Source organism: Camellia sinensis, unplaced genomic scaffold (assembly GCF_055761805.1).
Source record: "Camellia sinensis isolate YWXY unplaced genomic scaffold, ASM5576180v1 Unanchor11, whole genome shotgun sequence".
Taxonomy (NCBI): domain Eukaryota; kingdom Viridiplantae; phylum Streptophyta; class Magnoliopsida; order Ericales; family Theaceae; genus Camellia; species Camellia sinensis.
In genome coordinates, this window is record NW_028128989.1 from 7439637 (window position 1) to 7465191 (window position 25555).

The 25555-nt window shown below is 35.7% G+C and overlaps 4 protein-coding genes and 1 long non-coding RNA gene across 10 annotated transcripts; 2 read left to right on the forward strand and 3 right to left on the reverse strand.

Moving 5' to 3' along the window:
• The first annotated feature begins 239 nt into the window (after positions 1 to 239).
• LOC114300730 (uncharacterized) lies at positions 240 to 6641 on the forward strand. The gene is made up of 8 exons (XM_082911393.1): positions 240 to 847; positions 1057 to 1152; positions 2100 to 2210; positions 2290 to 2599; positions 4351 to 4441; positions 4756 to 5089; positions 5191 to 5339; positions 5902 to 6641. Exons 1-8 carry the CDS (start codon positions 521 to 523, stop codon positions 6407 to 6409), a joined length of 1926 nt encoding a protein of 641 aa, XP_082767519.1. The 5' UTR covers positions 240 to 520; the 3' UTR covers positions 6410 to 6641.
• A 1551-nt stretch (positions 6642 to 8192) lies between these two features.
• Positions 8193 to 10680, reverse strand: LOC145814524 (NADH dehydrogenase [ubiquinone] iron-sulfur protein 6, mitochondrial-like). Its single transcript, XM_082911398.1, has 3 exons — positions 10278 to 10680; positions 8651 to 8735; positions 8193 to 8492 (listed from the first exon to the last, which is right to left on the reverse strand). The coding sequence occupies exons 1-3, from the start codon at positions 10461 to 10463 to the stop codon at positions 8374 to 8376; spliced, it is 390 nt and encodes a 129-aa protein (XP_082767524.1). The 5' UTR covers positions 10464 to 10680; the 3' UTR covers positions 8193 to 8373.
• Positions 8790 to 10251, reverse strand: LOC145814525 (uncharacterized). Its single transcript, XR_014357869.1, has 2 exons — positions 9476 to 10251; positions 8790 to 9133 (listed from the first exon to the last, which is right to left on the reverse strand). It is a non-coding gene; the product is annotated as an uncharacterized LOC145814525 (long non-coding RNA).
• Positions 10681 to 11677: 997 nt separating the features above from the next.
• On the forward strand, positions 11678 to 20660 carry LOC114300060 (pentatricopeptide repeat-containing protein At5g27270). 5 transcript variants are annotated; one of them, XR_014357868.1, is made up of 9 exons: positions 11709 to 12378; positions 13398 to 14821; positions 14927 to 15238; positions 17071 to 17175; positions 17258 to 17345; positions 17514 to 17635; positions 18130 to 18194; positions 19412 to 20210; positions 20308 to 20660. XR_014357868.1 is itself a non-coding variant. In XM_028244934.2 (8 exons), the coding sequence occupies exons 1-8, from the start codon at positions 11821 to 11823 to the stop codon at positions 19988 to 19990; spliced, it is 3237 nt and encodes a 1078-aa protein (XP_028100735.2). In that variant the 5' UTR covers positions 11678 to 11820; the 3' UTR covers positions 19991 to 20660. The 5 variants fall into 5 exon arrangements, 2 of the variants coding, with proteins under 2 accessions (XP_028100735.2, XP_028100891.2); XR_003642619.2 differs by having other exon boundaries at positions 11711 to 12378; positions 13414 to 14821; positions 17514 to 17657; XR_003642558.2 differs by having other exon boundaries at positions 11711 to 12378; positions 13414 to 14821.
• Positions 20661 to 21289: 629 nt separating this feature from the next.
• Positions 21290 to 23173, reverse strand: LOC145814522 (uncharacterized). 2 transcript variants are annotated; one of them, XM_082911395.1, is made up of 4 exons: positions 22931 to 23173; positions 22772 to 22838; positions 21755 to 21841; positions 21290 to 21586 (listed from the first exon to the last, which is right to left on the reverse strand). In XM_082911395.1, exons 1-4 carry the CDS (start codon positions 23090 to 23092, stop codon positions 21522 to 21524), a joined length of 381 nt encoding a protein of 126 aa, XP_082767521.1. In that variant the 5' UTR covers positions 23093 to 23173; the 3' UTR covers positions 21290 to 21521. The 2 variants fall into 2 exon arrangements, with proteins under 2 accessions (XP_082767521.1, XP_082767522.1); XM_082911396.1 differs by having other exon boundaries at positions 22772 to 22832; positions 22931 to 23144.
• Positions 23174 to 25555: the final 2382 nt, after the last annotated feature.

Sequence of the window (25555 nt, forward strand, 5' to 3'; positions counted from 1 at the left end):
ATCACACTTCTAATCTTCTCCTACACACTAATTTATATAATTTTTTAATACATATTTTTTCATAAAAAATCAAAAAATTAACCCAAACAACTATATTTCTTTCCTTAACATACACTTATTTAAGACACCCCAAACAAATTATAATTGAAAAATAAAATATGATTAACCCAATTAAATACATTTTATTTTAATCTTTTAATGTACCGGTTATAAAATTTCAGCGGCCGGTATATAAACGCAGCCACAAACCGCCATTTACAAAGAGAAACCCTACAAAAACCCTCTCTCCCTCTCTCTCTGTATGGACTCACCTAGGCTACCTACGACACGACCCCTTTCTTCTCCTTCAAGACATACCATACCATAACAAACCTTTCTGTATTTTATACCATCAATCTCAATATTGCATTTAGTCGGTGAAATTCTTACAGTTGGTACAGTCGAGATCCATCATCCCATTCATTCATTGTTGTTCTCTAGAGCTAGAACTGAGCTCCTCTGTTAGGGTTTTAGACAGAAAATGGCAAGACTTTGTGGCGCTGGGCTTATCTCAGCCCTAGCCTCTGCAGCATTAGGTTCTGACCATGCTTATGCCGAAGGACCTTTCAGCTTCTCTCCCTTCTCTTCTCCTTCTTCTTCTTCTTCTTCACCTCCTCAGCCTCAAGCAGCAGCAGCAGCAGCAGCTTCGGAATCTCCTCCCAAGTCTCAAGCACCGGCTGGGAATGCCGAACCTCCACGGGTTCGCAACGATAACCCACGAACTACGTCTGCTGGCTTTGATCCTGAGGCGCTAGAAAGGGGTGCAAAAGCGCTGCGTCAGATTACCAGCTCTACCCATGCCAAAAAGGTTTGCAATTTTCGGTTATTCCTCTTGTTTTTCGTTATTAGTGTGTTTTGTGAAGAAAATCCATGGTGGGTTTTGGAAGTTCAGCTTCTGTTTTGTTAATGGTCTTTTTTTTTCCCCTTCTCTTCTCCTAGTGTCAATGTAGAACGAATTGATTGAGGTTGGATTGGATGAATGATTTTCATTACATTGTTGTGTTGATGCTGGTTTAGGTGTTCGAGGTAATGAAAAAGCAAGAGGAGACGAGGCTGACAGAATTGACCACAAAAGGAGCAGAATTTAAAGCTATGCAAGCCGAAGCTGAAACTGTATGATTGCCATTTCTCTATCAATTTTTTATTGAATTCTCTGCAGTTCGCTAATGCATAGTACCCGGTGAGAAATAAAATGAAAAGGGATGTAACTTGATCCGCCTTACTTTCATGTAATTGTGAAACTGATAAGCTGACTCCTTTACATTAGTTCTATTGGTTCTAAATTATCCACTCACCATACCAGCTTGGGTTACTAAGGGATATTCAAAGGAGAGGAGATTGATGAATCAATCCCATTTGGCAATCCTCAAAAGCATAGACATTACACAGAGAGTGGTGGCAAGAATGGTTGGTTGGACCTCTGTAGCTCATCAAATTAGGCTTTCCAACAGCCCAAACATTACCCAATTGACTAAAAACTGGCTCAGAGGAAACAAACTTAGCTATCACTCTCAGGAGCTCCAGTGTCCACAAGGCAAAGACTGACATTATTGTTCTCAATTTGATCCCTTACTAGGTTTGAGAAAATATTCTTTGTTTTTTATTCAGGAAGGAAGAATTTTTTTTCAAAATGTTTGATAGATGATTGCTAGTTTAGTGCCTTTGTTTAATGGACTAAATGCATGCACAATAATGAGGTCTTAGCAAGTGATTGTATCTTGTACTATTAGTTGACCATAGGGACAATGAGATTTAAGCCTGGTCCTATACCTTGTTGAATTCTTCTCTTGTAGTCAAAGCTTCATTAACTTTTGCACTCAATGGCATGTTTCCTTATTGGCCTCTCTAGGATGCAATTGGACTTGCCCTGGTAAACTAGGACCTACAACCATGGTAGATTCAATAGCATTACTTAGAGATACATCTTGGTAGTTCTAACAGACAAAAAGCAAATCTCTATTGCAAGTGTTTACTTTACCTACTATTTGTGCAGCAGATGCCTCTTGTGTACACATGCATATGAATGTTTACTGTTTCATTGTGAACTGTCTGTTTGACAGGAGAGACAAAAGGTAATTTATGAAGAACAGAAAAAGTTGGTTCAGCAACAGGCACAAATAAAATCCCAAATGGCTCGCTATGAGGATGAATTGGCAAGGAAGAGAATGCAGGTTTGTATACTTACATTTGATTCAGTTTATGCCAGGGGTTATTACAATGAAGGATGTAACTGTTCCTTGTATTTATCAGGCAGAAAATGAGCATCACAGAGCAAGAAATCAAGAGCTTGTAAAAATGCAAGAAGAATCAGCCATTAGGCAAGAGCAGGCCAGACGAGCAACTGAAGAACAGATTCAGGCGCAGCGTCGGCAAACAGAGAGGGAGAAAGCTGAGATTGAACGTGAAACAATAAGGGTAAAGGCTATGGCAGAAGCAGAAGGAAGAGCCCACGAAGCAAAGCTTGGTGAAGAGGTCAACAGACGCATGCTAGTAGAGCGCGCAAATGCAGAGAGGGAGAAATGGGTTGCTGCCATAAATACAGCTTTTGATCATATTGGAGGTATTTCATTTTAACATACATGGCTGCCTACTGCCTAGAACCAACATGATATGCATCTCCGGGGTCATCAACACAAACAAAACTCTAATGCCCGTTTTGGATATTAACCTGTGCATGCTCCTAGGTAATCTTCTTGATTTATGAGCTAAGCACATTTACGATTGCTGAGTCATGATCAAACCGTGAAACTTGTGCCATAGCATATATCAGTTGGTTGTGGATTGGGGTCACTAAACAAAGGCTTGTGTACCATTTTAATTGGCATAGGCATTCCACTCTGTCAAGGGTTATATGTGCAGTTAAATTAAATAAATTTATTTATTGTTCTAGAGCACCCCTTGTCAATGTAGGTATTCTCCTCCCCCCAGCATTTCCATTAATAGTGGCCATACTTCTCTTCTGTACGATTGCATCTACTGATTTTCTTACCAAATCTTAATTTGTGTTCAATCGGTGCTACTCCTAACATTTCACAAATGTATTCATTTCTAATTTTGTTTTTCTACTCTTGCCACACATTCATTTTAGCATTTATTTTATTTTGTTTCTTAGTTGTGTAATATTTTGTCTCATAAAGCATTTTTTCTTACAACGGTTCTATCAAATCATCCTATTATTTTTGTTGTTATCCAACAATCGCATAATATGCTTGAAGTACCCCTCCACATGAGCTAACCTAATATAATTTTATGGGTAATAAAACCACATTCTCCAACCTCTCCACACTAATCAAACCTAGATAATGAAATTGCTCACTCTTTGATATCTCTTGGTTTTCAATCTTTACATTGCCACTATAACAACATTGCTTGTAGAGTTGTGGAAGCTTGATGTAGCTAAACCTTTTGGCATGAGAATTGTTTCAGTTTTGATTAAATGAGAAATATATCAAATATTGGTATCTTTTTTCTTCTTCTTTTTCCCCCTTTTCTTTTGTTCCCTTTTTTCAGTCCATTGTTGATGACCCGCAACAGGGGGATGGCCCTCCCCCTGCCTATAGGTGGTCCTTGTCAGCTTCAATTTTCAGCGCTCGCATTTTCTTTTCTTGTTGTGGTTATACTTTAGCATATCTAATCTTAGTGACTTCCCTGAGGTTCATATCCTCTTGCTTTGTTTCCTTTTGTGTGTTTGCATGTGCATATTTGTATAAATAAATGCATAAGTTTATTGGACACTGTTATGTTCTACAATTGATTCTTCAAATACATGAGAATATCAACCGGTGACAAGAAACTTGACATTATACGGTGATTTAAATGATACTTTTGCTTTTCTTCTTCCTTGAATAACTTTTTACATACAGATGGGAAATAAGTTAAAGCCGTTTTTAAAATTAATTTTCATCATAATTATGAATGGGATGTAAATTATGATTTTTACAATTATGAATGGGATGTAAATTATGATTTTTACTTCTTTAGTAGTATGTTTGCATTCTGTGCTTGGATATCTATTATTTTATTTTTTATCACGTTGTTACCATGCCAACTGTTGTTGTTCTTAGTAAAGCCAAGATGTCTAGATTCAAGCAAATCTAGGGTGTGAAACTGATGTAGTTGTTGACATATTCGGTTTAGTTACATGAAGCAGACTTGGGAAGATTCTTTTGGTTGATAATTTGATCAAAAGAAATAAATTCTCTATTGAAATGCCCAAAAATTCTGCTCTGTTGTGACTGCTTCATTTGGTTATTGCTGTAAATTTGTGTTTAAAAGAGCTTTGCTTGATGGGGATTTATTTGTGTTTTGCAGGTGGTTTGCATGCCATATTAACTGATCAAAATAAGCTGGTTGTGGCTGTCGGTGGAGTGACAGCTCTTGCAGCAGGGATCTACACAACAAGGTATTGGAGTCTATAAGCAAAAAGAATGTTTTACATTTTTTTTTCCTGGCTGAATCCACTTGAGGAAGTGAAGTATCTCATGTACATTCGGTATTAATTCCAGTTAATATTATTTAAATGTATTATTTTTCATGAACTCAAATGCAATGTCCTGCTACTAGAAGTATACTTGTCTTTGTCCTGAACATAACAATCTTTGTGTTATTATTAAAATGATATCAATGATAATGATGGTGGTGGTACTAAGATGATTTTTATTTCCCCGTGTCCATAGTCAATGATATACTCATTCAAATTTGTCCTTTACAATGCAGAGAAGGTGCAAGAGTGCTTTGGAGCTACGTGGACAGAATATTAGGACAACCGTCATTGATCAGACAGTCCTCCAGAGGGAAATACCCTTGGTCAGGATTGTTTTCTCGTGGTATGAGCACTCTATCACATAAAACTGATAAAGTCTCTTCCCTCAAAAATGGGAATGGCTTTGGTGATGTTATCTTAAACCCTTCTCTTCAAAAACGAATTCAGCAGCTAGCTCGTGCAACTGCAAATACAAAATCCCATCAAGCACCATTTCGGAACATGCTCTTCCATGGTCCTCCTGGAACAGGGAAAACAATGGCTGCTAGAGAGATGGCACGCAAATCTGTATGTGCTCTTTCTCTCTCTCTCTCTCTCTCTCTCTCTCTCTCTTGCAAACTTTAATTGGTGTAAATGTTCTCTGTTAATTGCATGATATATGCTTTCAGGGGCTAGATTATGCATTAATGACTGGTGGAGACGTTGCGCCACTGGGTCCACAGGCTGTTACCAAGATACACCAATTGTTTGATTGGGCCAAGAAGTCAAATAAAGGTTTATTGCTTTTCATTGATGAAGCGGATGCATTTTTGTGCGAGTAAGTGATGTTTGCATTTCGAATAATGTTCCATGTAGAGGTGTGATAGAAATATAGGCCTTATGTGGTTTGTGTTTTGAGATATTATTTCAAAAATAATTTTCTTGAGTGTTTAGAAAATTTAAAAATTTGTTTGGCTGTAGATTTTGAAAACAGTTTTTGAGTTTTGGAGTTTGGGATTATTTGATAGTTTTTTGTAGTTGAATAGATGGGTGTGAGATAAAAAGTGATTGAGAAAGAGAGAGGAGAGAGAAAAAGTGATTGATTGATGTATAGTAGACAGAAAAGTGATTTTGGATTTTTTTTTTCTAAAAATTTTCAACCTAACGGAGTTTTACTGGGCATAATATGCTCAAAAGCAAAAGCTGTTTGATTATCCTTGGCATAATATAGTTTTCCTTGGAAATTTATTTGTTATCTATCCACTTTGTAAAATGATGCCTAATTTGGTTTTGGACTTGATCATACTTTTATGTGATATTCTGGACATCAGCATTTTCCAATTTGATTTTTATGACAAAACCTAACTATGAGCATACGGTTTCTTAACCAAAATTTTCAGGCGAAATAAAACCTACATGAGTGAAGCTCAAAGGAGTGCACTCAATGCCCTCCTTTTCCGTACTGGTGACCAGTCCAAGGATATAGTCCTTGCTCTAGCTACAAACCGCCCTGGCGATCTTGATTCAGCAGTGGCAGATCGTATTGATGAAGTCCTTGAGTTCCCTTTGCCTGGTGAGGGCGAACGATTCAAGCTGCTGAAACTCTATTTGAACAAGTACATAGGTCAGGCGGGGGTAAGAAAACCAGGCTTATTTTCCAATCTGTTCCGGAAACAACAGCAAAAGATAGAGATAAAGGGCTTGACCGATGATACTCTGAAGGAAGCTGCAGCTAAGACTGAAGGATTCTCAGGAAGAGAAATAGCAAAGCTGATGGCAAGTGTTCAAGCTGCTGTTTATGGGAGTGAGAACTGTGTGCTTGATCCAAACTTGTTCCGTGAAGTAGTAGATTACAAAGTTGCAGAGCATCAACAGAGAAAGAAACTGGCTGCTGCTGATGGGAAGTAGTTCCTGATGGGAGTGTTTTTAAACGCTAGCATACAAAATTGTCTCTGCTAATTGGGTAAGAATGAGTTGGTATCTGCTTATTTTGTCAGTCTTGGGCCATTTTTATTTTTTGGTTAACTTCTTGTCATCATTATTTGCCCCATCTACTGGGGAGTTTTGGTATGTTTACCATAGTTTACATTCAATCTTTCTGTTGACTATTCATAAGTTATATATTATACATTTGCGGTGCTACTTGCCCCTATTGTTCTTCACTCATTGGGGTTCTCCCTTTGAGCTAACTTTTTTTTATGAATGGAGACTTCACCACACAGAGATTTGGGATTCCCTATTGTTCTTCACTCGTTGGGGTTCTCCCATTGAGCTAACTTTTTTTTTATGAATGGAGTTTTCACCACACACAGATTTGGGATTCTATACATGTACGATGAGTGTTTGTGCACACATGTTGGCTTGTCTGGTTATATAATTTATGATAGTTCAAGTTCATTAGAATTTGGAACCTTGTAACCAAAGATGTTGGCTGATTTGGCTTTGTAAGGTTTCAGGTTTCTCTATTCCAAAAGTTCATGGTAATTTGACTTCTTTTTTTTTTTCTTTTTTTTGGTGATAATTTTCATGGTAATTTGACTAATGATAAAAGCAGAATCTTGTGTGACAAAGTGTGTGTTGATTCAGGTTGTCTTCTGGTAATGTTAATTCCATTCCCATGACACTTGTGTGGGGTCATTAGAAAACAAATTACAATAAATAAATAAACTGTTATGGAAGAATTTCTGACCTCATGACATTGCTCAAAATGCAAACGTCACAGCAAGCAAAGGTAATCAATCACACAATTCCTTGTAGATAAAGCATAAGACCATCTCCAACGGTGAATCAAATCCAGCATCAAATTCAAATTTTGATGAAAAATTTACTTTTTCAAGCTCCAACCATTGCACCAAAGTCATATCAAAATGAGAATTCAGCAAACAAAACATCAAACTGAGACCAAGACATAGATTTTACCACATCACTGTTACTGACCGTTGAAAGTGGTACACCGGTCAACCAACCGGTTGCCCGGCCGGTTGACCAACCGGTCAACCGGTTCCCTTTGAAATAACTAGGTTTAAACCGGTCAAAAAAAGTTCAAACAGGTAAAAAAAAAAAAAAAATTGCCCAAATCGGTCGACCACTTCCCCAATTCTGCTTTGATGCTCACCGTTGGAGCGTCTCGTATCAAATTGAAAAAATCATCATTTTTTTCATCAGATTTGATGAAAAAAGAAGTTAAGCGTTGGAGATGCTCTAACAAAGGTAGTTTGATGTAAATTTAGATCCGGAAAACAATAAGAATCACCTTGCTTTGTTTCCAGTTTTTCAAAACACCTTTCAGAAAATTTTACTTTTTTATTTTTCGTGTTTTTTTGTTTTTACTGAATTTTTTTAATATTTTAAGCAATTTTTTTACTTTTTAGACACACCTAACATAAATACATCTAAAAAGTAAAAAAATTGTAAAAAAAATCTTTTAAAAATTTACTAAATACCAAAAATACAAAAAAAATACAAGAATTCAATACATTTTTTGTATTTTTATGTATTTATTACTTTTTTAAAATATTTTTTTACAAATTTTTTACTTTTTAGATACATCTAAGTAAGGTGGATCTAAAAAAGTAAAAAAAATATTTAAAATTTAAAAAATATTCACTAAAAACAAAAAAAAAAACACAAAAACAAAAAAAGTCAATTTTCAAAAAATTTAATCCAAAAAACTCAAACCAAACACAGTGAATAGTCCTACCAAATTCTTATTCTGCTGATAACAAAAGCATGCAAGCATTATTGGTACAAAGATTTCTTGAAACTACAGTTTAAAACACAATGTGAAGAAATTTCAACATTATCCTGGTGATTATCCCCCCCCACAAACCCGTCATGGTTGATTATCCTTGCAGAATTTATTTTCAGACTCATTAGTGGTGATGGTGGCCATGGTCTTGAACATAGCGTAAACCACAATACTTGCAGATAGCTAGCTCATCCTTATCAAGGCAAATAAACTCAATTGGATGCCCAAGTGCAGGATTGCTGTCTGCAACCAGAAATTAGCATGAACTGAGGAGACATTTTCATAAATACAAAAATAAAAACCCCAGACAAAAATGAGTCGGTTATTCATATAATCCACCCGGTTACTTTTTTACCAGAACTATTACAAAAGAGAGTTCACACTCAGAAAATAAACTTAACCTCCTTCGCAAGCAACAATTCTGGCCTCAACCTTGATGGGTGGAACTTCATTGATCAACTCCATGGGAGATTTCTTGCTTGTATCCTGTCAACAATTATAAAGAAAACATGTATATATTCTGGCAATAACGTATGATTGTCTCAAAAACAAAAATATCCAAAGTGAGAGAAAAAGAAAATAAAAATTAAAGAGAGAGAGAGAGAGAGAGAGAGAGAGAGAGTATTGATTCTATTGAAATGTATATTGATTCAACTCCATCTAAAGGCAAAGTTAATGGCAGTAATGATCGCTGACCTTCTTCATGGAATCAGAATCAAAGAAACTTCAATAGAAGATTCACAAACTCAAGCTTTCTATGGAGAACCAAAATTTTTTATTGTTGTTGTTAGCCTTGTTTTGGGTTGTTTCCCCTTGGCTTTGTATTTGGCTGTGCTTTTTTGTCCCCGTGGGGTTTGTTTTGAGCATCATTGTATATCCTTTTTCTTTTTGGCAATAAAATTTGCTTGCTTAGAGAGAGAGAGAGAAGGAAAGACAAGAAATTAACGTTCAAAATCATATGCAATGCACATCCGACAAGAAGAATTTCATCTATGGGTAGAACACAATGTTAAACATGTGGGATACAAAATGGTTAAGATTACAATTTCCAGCATGCCAAGAAGCTCTGGTTAGAAAGAGAGAAAAGAGAATCCATTAGAACATTATTTAAGCTCTAATTTGGTTTGGATGATAGAAGATGACTCAAAAGTTTAAAACAAAAATGGCTTAGGTCATACAAGCCTATGTAATGACCATCGGGGATGCTGGTAACTTGGATAATGTACCTGATTTCCACACGGAAGAGCAGGATTCACCACTTGGGGGTGTGCTCCTCAGAGCTGCACTGTACTCCTGTCGCTAGACTCTGCCTCCTGCTATGAGGGTGTGGGTGAGGTTCATTGTTAGCTGGTGGTGGGTCCCTTCCTTCGGGTTGGGTTAAATTTGGTCGTCAATCGGCTACTCTGGGGTCAGGGCCTACAGATGCTATAATGTCTCCACGGAGCGTCTTTTTTTTCCAATTAAAAAAAAAATACAAGCCTATGTAATTGCCAACTACTTGTTTCCAAAAAGAGAAAAATATATGTAGTAAATTTTCATAATAAAAGTAATTGTTACCAAAAAACAAAAGAAAAAAGAAGTAATGAATTCCTCCTAGAAGAGGTTAGTTATGAATATCCACCTTGTGAAATTTGAATTCATTCCATCCGTAAATATCAAATTGTCAAAAACAAAAGTTTTAATCAATGCAAAATAAAACAAAGGGTGTCGACCAGTGCAGGTCTTGTTTCACTGGAATGGACTTGTTAATTCTCTTCCAATTCCTCTTAAATTCTTCAGATGGCATAGTTGTTCTCAATTTATTATTATTATTTTAATTTTTTACCTCTAGTGAATTAGGGATACGAGGAAGAAAAGAGAAGATTAATCAAAACAACGAAAAACGAAAGAGAACAAGGCCACTTTGAATCTAAAACCTAATACCCAGAAATTCCCACAACAGTGAATCGCTAAAAAAGTGAAAATAGATCTGATAATAAAAGATTAGGGATGAAGAAAATCATTGGAGAATGAAATAGGAAGGAATACCTGCATCCATTTGGCAGTGTGGGTGGTGATGACTTCACTGCTAACGAAGCTGCTGGTGGCGGCGGCGGCGGCTGTGGTGGTGAGAGTTCTCGAGTTTGAAGCGAAATTGGATGTTGATGGAGTTAGGAGGGTTCTCATCAGATTCGACGCCATTTTGTACCCCATTTTTCTTCCGTATGTTGCCATATTGCCCTAGGCCCCAGGGAGAGACACACAAAGAAAGTGATGCGAGATATAAAAAAATGATGGTGGATGATTCGGATTAAAGACTTCAACTTGAAGGGGGGATGTTATGGGTCGGGTCATATGGATCCAAACCTGTGACCAATCAGACCTTGGTTGCTTCCCAAATCTTTAGACCAGAATTGATACACATCTAATGTTCTTTTGGTTGGACGGTAATGGGTGATCAGAATAATTTATCTCACCTTAATTAATTTTTTTATTAATTAAAATAAATTTTGAACGTAATTAAAATTTATTAATTAATTTAATAATTTATTAATAAAAAGAATCATTTATTATAAAATTAAAAATTTCATAAAATGAGATGTAATTTTCATAATTATATATGAGATAAATTGTATTTTAAGTAAATTTTAACAATTATATTTATAATTTATCTTAAAAAATTATTGTCTTTCTTCCTTTCTTTCCATACGTTAAATACGTATCTATTTATTAATTTATCATGAAATGAACTATTTTAGTAGTCTACTAAACAAACAAATTTAAATATATATTTTTTAACCTATTTAAACTCAGATGACTAACTCAATTCGATCGGCGAACATCCCTAATTACATGCAAATATTAGAAATAAATTAAACCCGATTAACATTTTCATGCAGAGGTTAGGTCGGGTGTGGTTCAGAATCTGGGTAACTAAGAGAGACCCGCACTTTTACGAGTGACCCAAAAAAAATATCTTAAATTATTATTTCTCGACAGTTGTCTTCGTCCCTCCCTCTCTAATCCAATCGAATGGCTGCTTACTGATAAGTCTGAGCAGGGCCGGCCCTGGCCTAAGGCCAATAAGGCTTGTGCCTTAGCCCCACAGTTTTGGCTCAAAAAAAAGGTCTCCAAATTTAATAAATTGTTATAGGCTTAACTCTTTTTTTTTTTGGACCAATTTAAAGGATCCCAAAATGTTTTATTGGGCCATGTTTGATTTAATCCATATTTATGTGGTTTAGCCCATATTTATTAAAATAAAAATATATAAAATAAATAAACAAAGTGTTTGGGCCTAACCCAAATCATACATATAATATATAACATTGTTCGCTTAATATATAAAAATAAATTTTAATCTATAATTTTAATGATTAGATATACAAATATACTTAAATAAAAAATTTATAAATACTTATCATTTTAATAATAAATTTTTTATTAAAAAAAAATATGTTAGAGAGTCCCATTTTCATAGTTGCCCCCACAAATATCAAGCGCGGCCCTGAGTCTGAGACTCCTCCATTGCCATTAAACCCTTTCTTTCTTTCTTTCTTTCTTTCTTTCGTAACCCAAAAAAATCAACCCAATGGAAGCCCTCAAGTCCTCCTTTATCTCCACGACAACCCCTTTCCAAACCCCCCCATATTCAAAATCAAAATCCTCCTCAAAAACCAGAACCACCACAATCTTCTTCAGCTCAGTCACACCAGACCCATGGACTCTCAGCGACGGCAACAACAAAAACAAAAACATCATCAAACCAAAACCCAAATCCAAGAACCCCAAAAACCCACTCTCCGACGACAACGCTCGTCGCATAATCAAAGCCAAAGCTCAGTACCTGAGCGCTTTGAGGCGTAACCAAGGCTCGCACGCCCAGACACCCAAATGGATCAAGAGGACTCCTGAGCAGATGGTTCAGTACTTGGAAGACGACAGGAATGGTCACTTGTACGGCAAACATGTCGTCGCTGCGATTCAGCAGGTTCGTAGTCTCTCCGGGAGGCCCGAAGGCTCCTACAATATGAGGGTAGTGATGGGGTCTTTTGTTGCCAAGTTATCTTTTAAAGAGATGTGTATTGTGTTGAAGGAGCAAAAGGGTTGGAGGCAAGCTAGGGACTTCTTTCTTTGGATGAAATTGCAGGTGGGTGGGTTTTCCCAAAAAATTCTTTATTTTTTTGCGTTTCAAAAACAACCCATAATTGTGGTAGTGATTTTGATAAATCTTACTTAACTGTCACTTTGATGGACAATGAAGGTGGTTGATTTTGATAAATTTCATCTGGGTTTGCGAGAATTTCGTCTTCCTCTTGTTTGGTTAAGCGTAAAGCTTGAGGCAAAATATAGTGATTTCTTTCATATCTTGTTCGGATAGAGACTACCCAAAATGTTAGTTATCACCCATTTTTTCCTCTCCCAATCTCTTCGTGAAAATGGATTTTAAGAGAAACCAGTTTCTCTCCAAAAAAAAAAATTTCATTTCCCCCATTCCAAACAAGTGATTAGAACCAAGAAAATTGATTTTTTTGTTTTTCTTTCTTTCAAATCACTCAATCCAAATGGTCTGTTAGAACAAAGTTGATATTTATAATGGTTTAATTTAGCTTTGTGGAGTAGCTTGTTTGTGCCTTTATATATGAGTTTTTCAGGAAATCATTGGTCTGCTAAATTTATATTGTTATTCTGGTATTCTTTGTTATTCTTTGGTATCAATGCTGTGCTGCTGAAAATTTGAGTGAAATTAGATTAGGGAAGTAATCTCCTCTCTGCATACCAAAGGAGGAACAGTACTTTGGGCCCTTTCCAACGCATGTTTGCTCCAAGAAGGACGTAGAAGTTGTTGAATTTCTACCACATATCTATTTATATAGTTAAGTGTTGAAAGCTCGACCTAGATTCCACCATAGTTCTTTCTAGTCACAGCCACCCTTTATGTGCTGTATGTAAACTGCTCTCACAGTAGATGGGATTAGCGGGAAAAGAGGCCAAATCTTTCTTAATTTCCTCGATTTTGATTGGGTGCTATGATTTTGAAGAGATTTAATGACGACTGTAATAATGGCATTTGGTTTTTCACTTCCTTGAAACAAAATCTTATACGTTCCACTTTGTAATGTAGTTTATGGAAAAGAACCTGCACATATTAATTTGGTGTAATTTTAGTTTTATGCTTGAACAGTTAAGCTACCGGCCCAGTGTTATTGTGTATACAATTCTTCTGCGTATATACGGCCAAGTTGGCAAAATCAAGCTTGCTGAACAGACCTTCTTGGAGATGCTTGAAGCTGGGTGTGAACCAGACGAGGTTGCTTGTGGTACCATGCTGTGTGCATATGCCCGATGGGGACGCCACAAGGCTATGTTATCATTTTATTCTGCTGTAAAAGAGAGGGGGGTCATGCTATCTATTGCAGTTTTCAATTTTATGCTCTCATCTTTACAAAAGAAATCACTCCATCGAAATGTTACAGAGTTGTGGAAGCAAATGGTTGATAAAGGGGTTGTTCCTAACCATTTTACTTATACTGTTGTCATCAGCTCGTTTGTGAAAGAAGGTCTCGCTGAAGAAGCTTTCAAGACGTTCAATGAGATGAAGAACTTGGGTTTTGTACCTGAGGAGGTAACATATAGCCTGCTTATCAGTTCAAGTTGTAAAAATGGTAACCAGGATGACGCACTCAGACTTTATGAAGACATGAGATCACGAGGAATAGTTGCGAGTAATTATACATGTGCTTCTCTTCTAACCCTACATTACAAAAGTGGGGATTATTCTAAAGCTCTTTCCTTGTTTTCGGAAATGGAAAGAAATAAAATTGCCGCTGATGAAGTCATATATGGCTTACTTATTAGGATATATGGCAAACTTGGTCTTTACGAAGATGCCCAGAGAACTTTTGAAGAGATTGAGAAGTTGGGCCTACTTAGTGATGAGAAAACATATATAACAATGGCTCAAGTACATCTCTACTCGGGGGATCTAGAGAAAGCTTTGAGTACCATGGAACAAATGAGCTCTAGAAACATTTGGTTTTCAAGATTTGGTTTTATTGTCTTGTTGCAATGTTATGTAATGAAGGAAGATTTGGCATCTGCTGAAGTTACATATGAGGCTCTATCAAAGACTGGACTTCCTGACACTGGTTCTTGCAATAGCATGCTCAATTTATATTTGAGACTGCGCTTAACTGAAAAGGCCAAGGATTTTGTTATGCAGATGAGGAAAGATAAAGTAGAATTTGATGAGGAGCTTCTCAAGACTGTTTTGAAGGTATATTGCAAGGAAGGGATGGTAGGAGATGCAGAGCAATTGATAGAAGAGATGAGTACAGGTGGACACTTTGAGGACAGTAAGTTCATTCAAACATTTTCTATGCTAATGCATGGACAATCAAGGAGACCGAACAAAGCTGAAGACAGCTTAGAGCGCTTGGACCAACCTGTTGCTATAGCTTTCAAGCTGATTCTTACTCTGTATTCAGCTGCTGGGAATTCCAGTAAGACAGAAGAAATACTTAAATTGCTTATCAAGACTGCTAATGGCTTGTCTATAGCCAGTCAGCTTGTTAATAAATTGATCAAAGAAGGTAAGATTAACTCACATGCTTTGTTTTTTTGGTTGATGATGGCTTAAGTACCCATCTGTGCTCTCAATATTTTGAATTTCTAATTCAACATTAATTTTATTGTAGGCGAAATATCAAAAGCAGAATGTCTTTACAAGCTATTGATTGAGCTAGGCCGCATCCCAGAGCATGTCACAAGTGCTTCTATGATTAGTTTTTATGGAAAACAACAAAAGCTTAAACAAGCCCTAGAAGTTTTTCAAATGGCTGCCGGCTCCCCTACAAATGCAAAACCTTTGTATAATTCAATGATTGATGCATATGCTAAAAGTGGTAAACCAGAAGCTGCATACTTGTTTTACAGGGAGGCATCTGAGGAAGGGCAGGATTTGGGTGCTGTTGCTATCAGCATGCTTGTCAATGCTTTAATCAATGGCGGTAAGAGTGGTGAATTCAAAGAGTATATAATATTGCTCAGTGGATGATACAATTGGGGCTTAGATTATTCAAGATACCATTGCTTGGAAATAATTCTTAGAATTGAATAATAAGCCACTTCGAGTACAGAAGATTTTGTGACGTGATTTATTGGTATAAGAATGTAGATTTTTTATCTTTATCATTCTGAAGATTTTGTGCTATGGTGTATACGTTTTGCAGATGATATCGTGTTAGTAGATGAGACTAGAGAATGAGTTAACACTGAGTTGGAGATTTAGAGAAAAACACTTGAATCTAAAGGATTTAGGATAAATAGAACTAAGACAGAGTATATGGAGTGTAATTTTAGTAAAAGTCACAATGGAAGTAGAGGAGAAGTGAAGATTGAGAACGAATAACTACCTAAGAGTGAACATTTTCGTTATTTATGATCAATTATCACAATGACTGGAGAGATTGGAGCAGATGTGGTCCACAAAATTAAGGTGGGATGGTTTAAGTGGAGGAGTGCATCTAGAGTATTGTGCGATAAACGAATATTCGTTAGACTAAAAGAGAAGTTCTATAAAACGACTATTAGACCAGCGATGTTATATGGGATGGAATGTTGGGAAACTAAGAAACAACATGTAGAGAAGATAAGTGTTGCTGAGATGAAGATATTAAGGTAGATGTGTGGCAAGACTAGAAAAGGCAAAGTTAGGAATGAGTATATTCGAGAATGGGTAGAAATAGTACCGATAGAAGATAAGTTGAGAGAGAATAGATTGAGATGGTTTAGTCGTTTACAGAGGTAGTAGTGAAGAGATGCAATACAGTGACGGTTGATGGTAGTGTTAGGAAAAGGGGTAGATCTAGATTGACGTGAACTAGTGTAGTAAATAGAGAGATGACTCTCTTTAATTTGACTAAAGAAATGGTCTTGAATAGAGTCAAGTGGAAGAGAAAGATTTATGTAGCTGACCCCATTTGATGAGACTTAAGACTTGGTTTGGTTTGGTTTGATATCATTGTGAAGATCCTCCAGTTATTTCTAATTTATGACCTCCTATATATCTTATTCTGTATACAATTTTAGTACTATCTGCTTTCTAGGTGACTGTTGAGGATACTGTAAAATGTTCCTGTGGATACTAATTCGTTTAAAATAAAGTCTTTAGAGTTGTCCCCGATTAGACACTAAAGGATCACGGTGTTCAAGGTTTCTCTAGTTCACTGATAGTTGACTGACTTTGTGGATATCTTTCACTGCTGAGACAATACAATTACGATCTGAGGCATAGTTCACTTCAAGATGATTCTGAATGTATGTTCTCCAAATGCCTTTATGTTTATATTGTTTTTTTGGAGATACACTGCCATTCCAATACTGCGTTCAGTTCTAATCATCATTCCTTTTAGCTTTGCTCACTCACATGTTCACTGGTATCAGAGGCATAGGAAGTCCCTAGCGTAATGGTTCTTAAAATCAGGATCCTACATAGGATCATTGAGAGGTCTCGTGGATCAGATCATAAAATCATATCAAGGATCATAAGATTCTTCTTTTTGTTAAAAATGAGGTAAAAATACAAGGATGATTCATATAAAAATAAAGTGAAATCACAAAAACCCAGTGATCGTAAATACGATCTCATATAATCCTAGAGGATCCTACTTGCAAGCCTGCTATAACACTGATTGTACAGTGATTTGGATCATTCTGACATTTTAGGATGGTAGGATCGTACAATCTTACAATTTGGATCGCGATTTTGATAACCATGCCTATTCGTTTAGTATGTAAATTTTTTTAGCTTCAACATTGATGAGTGATAATCAATTTGCAGGAAAATATCGAGAAGCAGAGAACGTCATTCATGGTAGCTTTCGCGACAACTTGGAGCTTGATACTGTAGCATACAACACCTTTATCAAGGCAATGCTGAAAGCAGGTTAGCATGGTCATTTTTCTCCATTTAGTGCAAAACTTATAGCCAAAAGAAAGATTAGGATGACACACATTAGCATTCACAGGTAAATTGCATTCCGCAGCCAGCTTGTATGAGCACATGCTTTCCTCGGGAGTTGTTCCATCAATTCAGACATATAGCATCATGATCAGGTAACTGCTTGACTCTCTGTCCTTCTAAAAAAATCTTTAAAAAAAGAAAAGAAACGATGCACCGCCTGAAAAAAGAAATAATATTAATAATAATAACAATGATGAAATAGAAGAAAAAAGAACTTGTTTATCTATTCATTTTGGTGAAGCAGTTAATAATGGTTGCAGTGTATATGGACGAGGCCGAAATCTGAATAAGGCTGTAGAGATGTTTAACACAGCTCAAAGCATGGGTGTGTCCTTGGATGAGAAGGCATACACCAATTTGATATGCTACTATGGGAAGGCTGGTATTGATTTCTTTCTGCCTTGGTAAAAATAGAAGAATTATTTTTTGCATTAGTCTCATGAAAATATGAGAACTTACTTTTAATTCCTGATTTTGTAAGGGCTTGCAAGAGATTCTGGAGACTTGTGAGATTTTATGTTAGATTGAAACGGGATAGACAGTTTTACAACTTAAAGCATAGTTACTTAAAAAGGACTTGCTGATCTTATAAAATAGTAGATTATTGTTCTCTTCATCTAGCATGCTTGGTTTCTATTGGGCTATGCTATGTTGGATCGTGTAGCTGGTACTATGGTTGTGAAAGCTTCTGGAGTTATCTGACTTGCCGTCATCAAGTTATATGCTAGATCTATAATTATCCAAAAAAATGAAGAAGTTATATGCTAGATCTACTTCATTTAGCCACAGTTGTTGGCTCTTATGATAACCATCATATTTCTTCAGTGCTTGAGATTATTGCTTAATGTCATTATATTTTTTCCGCCGACTTTGTAGGTAAAGTTCATGAAGCATCCTTTCTGTTTGGCAAAATGCAGGAAGAAGGAATAAAACCTGGAAAGGTATGGACATCTATTCTGCAAAATTTGAAATATTTATGATAAAAGAAGATGCAGCCGTGGTGTTGGTAATAATTTTACAGGCTAGGCACTGTGTGAAAATGTTTGATGATAATGCGGACCCATAATTCCCATGAACTCATTGGACCCCTAATTAAGTGTTTAGGAAGCCTTCTAATCAAGTTGAACCTTCTAATTCAATTCATTGTGGATCACCCATTAAGTACTTGAGGAAACATAATGTGGTATTAAACCCCAAGGGGTTGGTCCGATGGCAAGGCCTTGGGTCGTGGGGGTGTGTTCTCTCCAAGGTTTAGGGATCGAAATCTCATGGATGCTAACAGTTCCTTAGGGCCATCAGACTAGGAAAAAAACCCTTAAATTAATCGTGGTGCACTTAGAAAATTCCTTGCCGAGGGCCTGCACAATCCTGAGGATTATTTAGGCTTTAATCTGGACACTCTGATGCCAATCAAAAAAACATAATGTGGTATTAAACAATTGGTCGTCACGCCTCATGACCAACAACATTTTTCAATAAAGAAGACCCAATTGCAATGCCCTCCCTCAATGGTGTATTATGTGTAGCAGGAAAGAGTAATCAATGGATCATTTATTTTCGCATTGGCCTTCAGCCTTGTCTTTGTGACATTGGTTATTCCAATTGATGGATGTGTTGGGTGGCTCTAGCTTCTTGCTCCCAATTACTTTGACTCTAGAGCTTTTGGTACCAACAAGAAAGCCAAGTCTTTGTGGAATGCGATCTTTTGTTCAATTCTATGGGTTATGTTAATTGGTTAGGGCGTAATGCTAGGATCTTTGAGGACAAAGTCGAGGACACTAATTCTCTTTGGGATAGAGTGTTTTTAATCCTCTTTTCAGTTTCGGTTTCGGTTTCGGTTTCCTCTCCATTTAAGGGATTTCTTTATTTTTGATTTTTGAGGATAGGAGGGCAGTGCGTGACTTATAGTTTGTTACCTTGATTAGATTTTCCTTTTTGTCTCTTTTGTTTTCTTTGGTGGACTTTTTGTCTCCCACTTTTTTTGTATTTCTTTTTATTTTTGCTTATTAATATAATCACTTCTGTTGCCAATCCCAAAAAAAAAAAAAACATAAACAAACAAGCAAAACAAAAACAATTGGTTGTCACTGCCCAGTACAATTTGTTGACTGTCATACTATCGTTATGATGCTCACATGATTATCTTGGGAAAATGCAGGTCAGCTACAATATTATGATGAATGTGTATGCTACTGCAGGACTTCACTGTGAAACAAAGGAACTTTTCCTAGCCATGCAGAAAGATGGCTGCTTACCTGACTCCTTGACCTACCTAGCCCTTGTTCAAGCGTATACGTTGGGACTGAAATACTCAGAGGCAGAGGATGCCATTATTTCAATGCAGAAAGTAGGATTTCCTGCTTCCTGTGCTCATTTCAACCTCTTACTCTCAGCTTTCGTAAAAGCTGGTTTGATTCAGGAAGCTGAAAGGGTTTATGGTGAGCTCATTAGTACGGCCGGTTTAAGTCCTGACCTGGCGTGTTGTCGGACCATGCTGAGAGGTTACATGGACTATGGACATGTGAAAGAAGGCATTTCCCTATTTGAAAGCATAAGAGAATGTGTGGAACCAGACAGGTTTATTATGAGTGCAGCTGTGCACTTGTACAAGTCGGTTGGCATGGAACTCAGAGCTGATCAAATTTTGAATTCGATGGACAGTTTGGCGATCCCATTCCTGAAAAACCTCAAGATTGGATCAAAGACGAAAGCTGCCCAAGTGTCAGAACTAATTTAGCAATGCTCCATATGGAAAAGTTGTCTAAAGATGAACAAGCACTGTATATGTGTACCAGTGGTGATATGATTGTATTTGAGACCGCTGTGTTGCCAATCATCCCTGACCTGTTGTGAAGACCAACGACTACTGAAATGTTTAGAGATTGGAAATTTATTCATCATAAAGATATTCAAGTTCGATGATCTCAGGACTTCAGAATCAAGCTGAGATAGTGATGGTATGACAACAGGCTCCCACTTTTGCTGTCATGTTAGCCAATGGATTTGGAAGTTTTGCATTCACTCTGATGCCCATTTGTTTTGCTGTCATGTTAGCTAGCTAATGGATTTGGAAGTTTTTGCATTCACTCTGATTCCCATTTGTTTTGAATGTTCACCTTATGTGATGTGGTGATGGGAGGGGGCTTTGACAAAGATGATGGCATTGTCGATACTTCCTGCATATAGTGTGCTGCGCATGCATTTACAAGCATGAGCAGCCAGCTTAATTGGTGGTTGATTTATGTGTTCGACCTGGCAGTTGTCATGGTGATTTTTGAGGTATACATCTAATTTTTTTCTGAGACATTTTTGTATCAAATGGACATGTACAGTTAACAATTATTCTTCTTTAATTACATCTGCATGTGATTAGCCACATCTAAAATTAGAAATTACTTTTCTATTAAGGTATTTGTGCGCGCCATTGGTTTGCCTTTTGTTATTTGTTACTTGCTACCTTGGGCCATCCAAGATGTGTTTATGTGCTAATTTCCACAATGTGTTAACATAACAAATGATCATGAGGTAGTTGAAAAGCCTCTCCTCTTGTTCCATGAGTTCGGACTTCATTATTCCCGCTGTAAAATTCGTGTTCGTTGTTCTCTCTGGAAAAGTTGGGTCTGGTGTTGTTTTCATATGCACGTCTCTTTCATTTTCTTTTATTTTTCCCTCATTTTCTTTTTGGGTGTAGGGAATAAGCTAACCTGCGATTAATCAAATATGTGGTTTACCATGTCTTTGCAAACATCTTGAATTTGTTCTTCAGCATCAAACCCATATCTCACATAATTTGGTTTGATTTTGAGTCCCAAGAAATAATGGAACCACATTTCTCAAATCCTCATCAATTTTTTTCCTTTGATAAAAGATGGGAAAGTTTATGAATTAGAAATATCCTACCATTTTTATATTTTCTTTTTTGTTTTTTTGACCTTGCAAAAAGATGCTAAGAAACTAAAATTAAAATGATGAAAGCTAAAAATGTTATTTTACCCCTTATTGTTAAATTCTAATATCTCCACGAAGAACACATCGCTGGACAAACTATTCGGCATTTAATAATTGTCAGATAATCCACTTTTAGAGAGAGATGCTCCCAACAATAAAGCATATCTCATGTGATTAACAAACATCTAGCACCAAAAAAATTACAACCAATATAGAGTTCTACAATGATTTAGACCAATATGGGTCAGACTACAAGACACCTTTGTCAATCTTAGGTAATCCTTCACAGTTTTGTTGGATGCCTGCAGTTTCCTCACCATTTATTCCATCATGGCATCGGCTGGAGTCTCTGAAGCTGCCTTATTTGATTTTCGTTCGTTCTTACCTGCACGTTAAGATGTATAACCTCAAATTGCAATGTTCCATAATAAAATCAAGACAACAGAAAAAATGTAGTCTACAATGAATAACCTCTTCCTTTTTTCTTTTTTTTTTTCCTTCTTTTTTTGCATAGGGAAGAAGGAAGCAAAACTGTGTACACAAATGAACTTGCCTTTTTTCTTTGATTGTTTGACTTTAAGCTTGAGACTCTTCTTTAAGTGAAATTGGGGGTGATGTTTATCGGAATCCAGGGATGTGCCTAATTCACAGAAGAAAAAAAATTAGCATCACGTAACACATATGGCAGCCACAAGCTCAGTGTGGTTAGAGTTCCTCTCTGATTCAAGAGATTGAACACAAATCATATCATAAGCAGTTTCTTAACATGCGCCTTAAGCATGACACAAAAAACTTATGCTATATCCCTCGCCATTAAACTGAACAAGCATCCAGCCCTGCACCTAAGCAAGTCCCCTCTCCAAGGTGGTTAGGTGCTCCTCACTGTATCAAGTGGAATACAAAGTGAAGACCATAGCAGGTGAACGAGAATGGTGTGATAGTATTTTCCAGTGCTTAACATCATCAAAAATGGACTTATCAGTACCAAAAATTCAAGGATACTAGAGAATTCAAACTAACAAACTATACCACATCAAATATGAAAGTGCGCCAGAACTACTCCAAAAATGGCATCCAGTTTACCACAAGTGCATTTATCATGCATTGTTTAATGAATTCAAGGATGACAACTTGTACATTATGCAATCACTCATTTAGTTTAACACAATGTTCGTGTGCAGTTTATTTTCTACAATCACTCGTCCAGTTTACCACTTTTGCAAATATAAAATCAGGCATGTAGTCTTCCCTTACCACAAGTGCAGGGTTAATGAATTGGATTATTACAGCTTTTTACATTATTATTACGACAATAACGAGAAGAATATGCATGGAATTTAGGACAAGTAACCAAAAATAATGAGATGGGTGTGTAGTAGTATTTTCCACTGCTTAACAATAGGTGTAATTATTGCACCTATCCAACCCACATGTGGATGCACCATACCATACATCTTTTCCATTCATCAGTTATTTGCAGCACCCATGTAGAACACCAAAATCCAATCACACAAGTTCATGATAGACACAAACACAGAGAGAGAGAGACAGAGAGAGAGAGGAGCGGTACCTTCAGCAACAGCCATCTCGACATCTTGCATTGTGACAAGGCCCTTCCCCATAGCATCTTTCTGTTCCTGTTCCACAATCATCATCATCATCCTCATCAATTAAAAATATAATCAAACTCTGCTCTACGAAGAGAGAGAGAGAGAGAGAGAGAACTGACTCTGCGCCATTTCTTGAATAGCTTGCGCTTGCGCTTACCGGAGATGGAGAGAGGTTGGGGCTTACGCTTGAGCTTACCGGTGAAAGGTTCCCCACTTGTCGCTCTTTTCCTCTCTGCTATCGCTGCTCGCCTTCTCTTCTGTACTACGTTGAATTTCGCCATCTCTCTTGCTCTTTCCTCTCCTAAACCCTAATCTCATGGACTTATCTCTCCATATATATGATAGTTTTTTTTTTTATTAGTATTTATTTTGAGGGGTTTGACAAGTTAGATTTTAGTTTTTTTTTTTTTTTTTTAGTTAAAATTTACCCAAAAAATAATAATAATAAAATAAATTAAAATAATTAATCAAATAAAATATCACATAAAATTTATAATTATTTTTTTTTTTTTATAAATATTATATCTAATTACAAAAAAAAAAAATCAATTATTTTGTCAAATATAAAAATATTAACCTACTAAAATAATAAAATAACTTTCCAAATATCAAAGTCGGTTGCTATTGGCACGTGTGTTTCTGATTCACCGATTTCTATGTAGGACCAGACGGTTTTTATGGCAATTTTTATCAATTTTCTTTAGAATGGATATTGTTTATTATTGAGATCTGTATTAAAAAAATTCTTTAAAAATGGTGAAAATTTTAAAAATAATAATAAAAAAAATTAATAAACATTAAAATGTGTTGTATCTTTATTTTATTTTTTAAATGTTTTTATGCTCCAACAACATTTGTCAATAATACTCCCAACATAATTTATTGGGGCTTTTCCCATATTAAGTCAATTTACTATTTTAATTTCCAAACTAGGCCTAGTTTGGACGGAATTTCCAAATTAGGCTAAAGTACTATTACAAATCACATTTTTACTGTTTGGAGCCGAAAATGTGATGAATAATGAAAGCGCTATTACAAACTACGCTTTTAATTAAGAAAGCGTGGTTACAAGCCACGCTTTTAACATAATTTTTTTTTTCAAAAAATGTGGTTAGAAAGCACGCTTTTAAGCAAAAACAATTTTCTACAGAAAACGTGACTCCAAACCATGCTTTTACTGTGCTTATAATTAAATTTTGTTTTCTGAAGAAAACGTGGTTCTAAACCACACTTTCATTGTGTAGAATTATTTCCTTAAGAAAACTTTTAATATATATTAAAATATGATCAAAACTAGACTTGAGTTCTTTGTAGATCAAATGATAGGGCAATTGTTATGCCTTGGCAAAGGTGCGGGTTCAATCTACACCAACTCTTTTTTTTTTTTTTTTTCACTCTATACTTTATATATTTATTATATAATTTTTTTTATCAAAAAAAGTAAAACATTTGTTTGGTTAACTAAATTTTTTTTCAAAATGTCAACATAATTGTTTAAAAAGTATTCAGTGTATTTGGTTTGAGTTTTTTATATTTAGGCCAAGTTTGGCATATCCAAAATAATCCATCTTTTTATCTTTTTATCTTTTTTCCATCACATCACCTCTATACTTTTCTGCACATTTTTTCGTAAAAAGATAAAAAGTACACTTATTTAAGTCATCTCAAACAACCCCTTAGTTATTTGAAAGCTGAATTTTTCGATTTTCGTATTTTTTTTTGTTTTTAGTGAATATTTTTAAAATTTTAAACATTTTTTTTTACTTTTTTAGATACACCTTAGTTAGATGTATCTAAAAAGTAAAAAATTTTGAAAAAATATTTTAAAAAATTAATAAATACATAAAAATACAAAAAATGTACTGAAAAAATATTTTTGTATTTTTACTATTTTTTCAGCAAAATGTACTCAAAAAATGTACAACTCTATAAGCTATTTGATACAAACGCGGCAGGCTTCGGTTTCTCTCTTCTTTTCATTCGAGTAAGTCTTTGTCGTCACTTTACTTTTTTGTTTACTTGTCAATTTGATCACCAGAATTGGGTTTTTCCTGATTAGAGAGGACGTATTGTCAAATATGGTTATATTTTGCATATACAATGTGAAGCTAAAGTTAACACTAATATATACAATACAAGTAAACTAGGTGGGATTGAGTGAATGAAATATCACATATCAGGATTTCACCCCTTTTGTTGCTTTTTAATACAATTTCCTTTACTCGTCAAAACAAGAAAAAACAATCCATATTATGGTTGGAATGGCTATATAGACTATATTACTATTAATGTTTATATTGGCACATCACACAATGCTCTGAACATAAAAGACTTTATGTGAGTTTGTGTGCGCATGCATGTGTGTATATATATATATATATATATGTGTGTATGTATCTGTTTTTAATCTCACTTGTATTGTATAATGCTAAATAATATCTACAACAAAAAGTGTTTTAACTACCGCTGGGCATGTAATGGAACCATAATGATGCAATACCAGCTATGAGCTAACTTGTGGACAAGTTTATTGGTGTTGAAACAAAATAATTATTTTGGTTTTCATGATCTGAAGTAGTTGATGGGATCACAGTTTATGTCATTTCAGAAATAACAAAAACTATAGATGTGAAGCACATTATATTGGCTTTATAACATTCATTGAGAATCTTTATAATATTTACATAAAAAAAAAAAAGTGTGTTAACTACAGCTAGGCATGTAATGAAACCATAATGATACAA

Coding starts and splice junctions, on each gene's coding strand:
- LOC145814524 (XM_082911398.1), bottom strand. CDS start 10,463: ATGGCAACATACGGAAGAAAAATGGGGTACAAAATGGCGTCGAATCTG. Junction 8,736..10,277: donor ACACTGCCAAATGGATGCAG/GTATTCCTTCCT, acceptor AATTGTTGACAG/GATACAAGCAAGAAATCTCC. Junction 8,493..8,650: donor AATTGTTGCTTGCGAAGGAG/GTTAAGTTTATT, acceptor TTCTGGTTGCAG/ACAGCAATCCTGCACTTGGG.
- LOC145814522 (XM_082911395.1), bottom strand. CDS start 23,092: ATGGCGAAATTCAACGTAGTACAGAAGAGAAGGCGAGCAGCGATAGCA. Junction 22,839..22,930: donor TATTCAAGAAATGGCGCAGA/GTCAGTTCTCTC, acceptor ATTGTGGAACAG/GAACAGAAAGATGCTATGGG. Junction 21,842..22,771: donor CGAGATGGCTGTTGCTGAAG/GTACCGCTCCTC, acceptor TCTGTGAATTAG/GCACATCCCTGGATTCCGAT.
- LOC114300730 (XM_082911393.1), top strand. CDS start 521: ATGGCAAGACTTTGTGGCGCTGGGCTTATCTCAGCCCTAGCCTCTGCA. Junction 1,153..2,099: donor TGCAAGCCGAAGCTGAAACT/GTATGATTGCCA, acceptor TCTGTTTGACAG/GAGAGACAAAAGGTAATTTA. Junction 2,211..2,289: donor TGGCAAGGAAGAGAATGCAG/GTTTGTATACTT, acceptor TGTATTTATCAG/GCAGAAAATGAGCATCACAG.
- LOC114300060 (XM_028244934.2), top strand. CDS start 11,821: ATGGAAGCCCTCAAGTCCTCCTTTATCTCCACGACAACCCCTTTCCAA. Junction 15,239..17,070: donor CAATGCTTTAATCAATGGCG/GTAAGAGTGGTG, acceptor ATCAATTTGCAG/GAAAATATCGAGAAGCAGAG. Junction 17,176..17,257: donor CAAGGCAATGCTGAAAGCAG/GTTAGCATGGTC, acceptor TAGCATTCACAG/GTAAATTGCATTCCGCAGCC.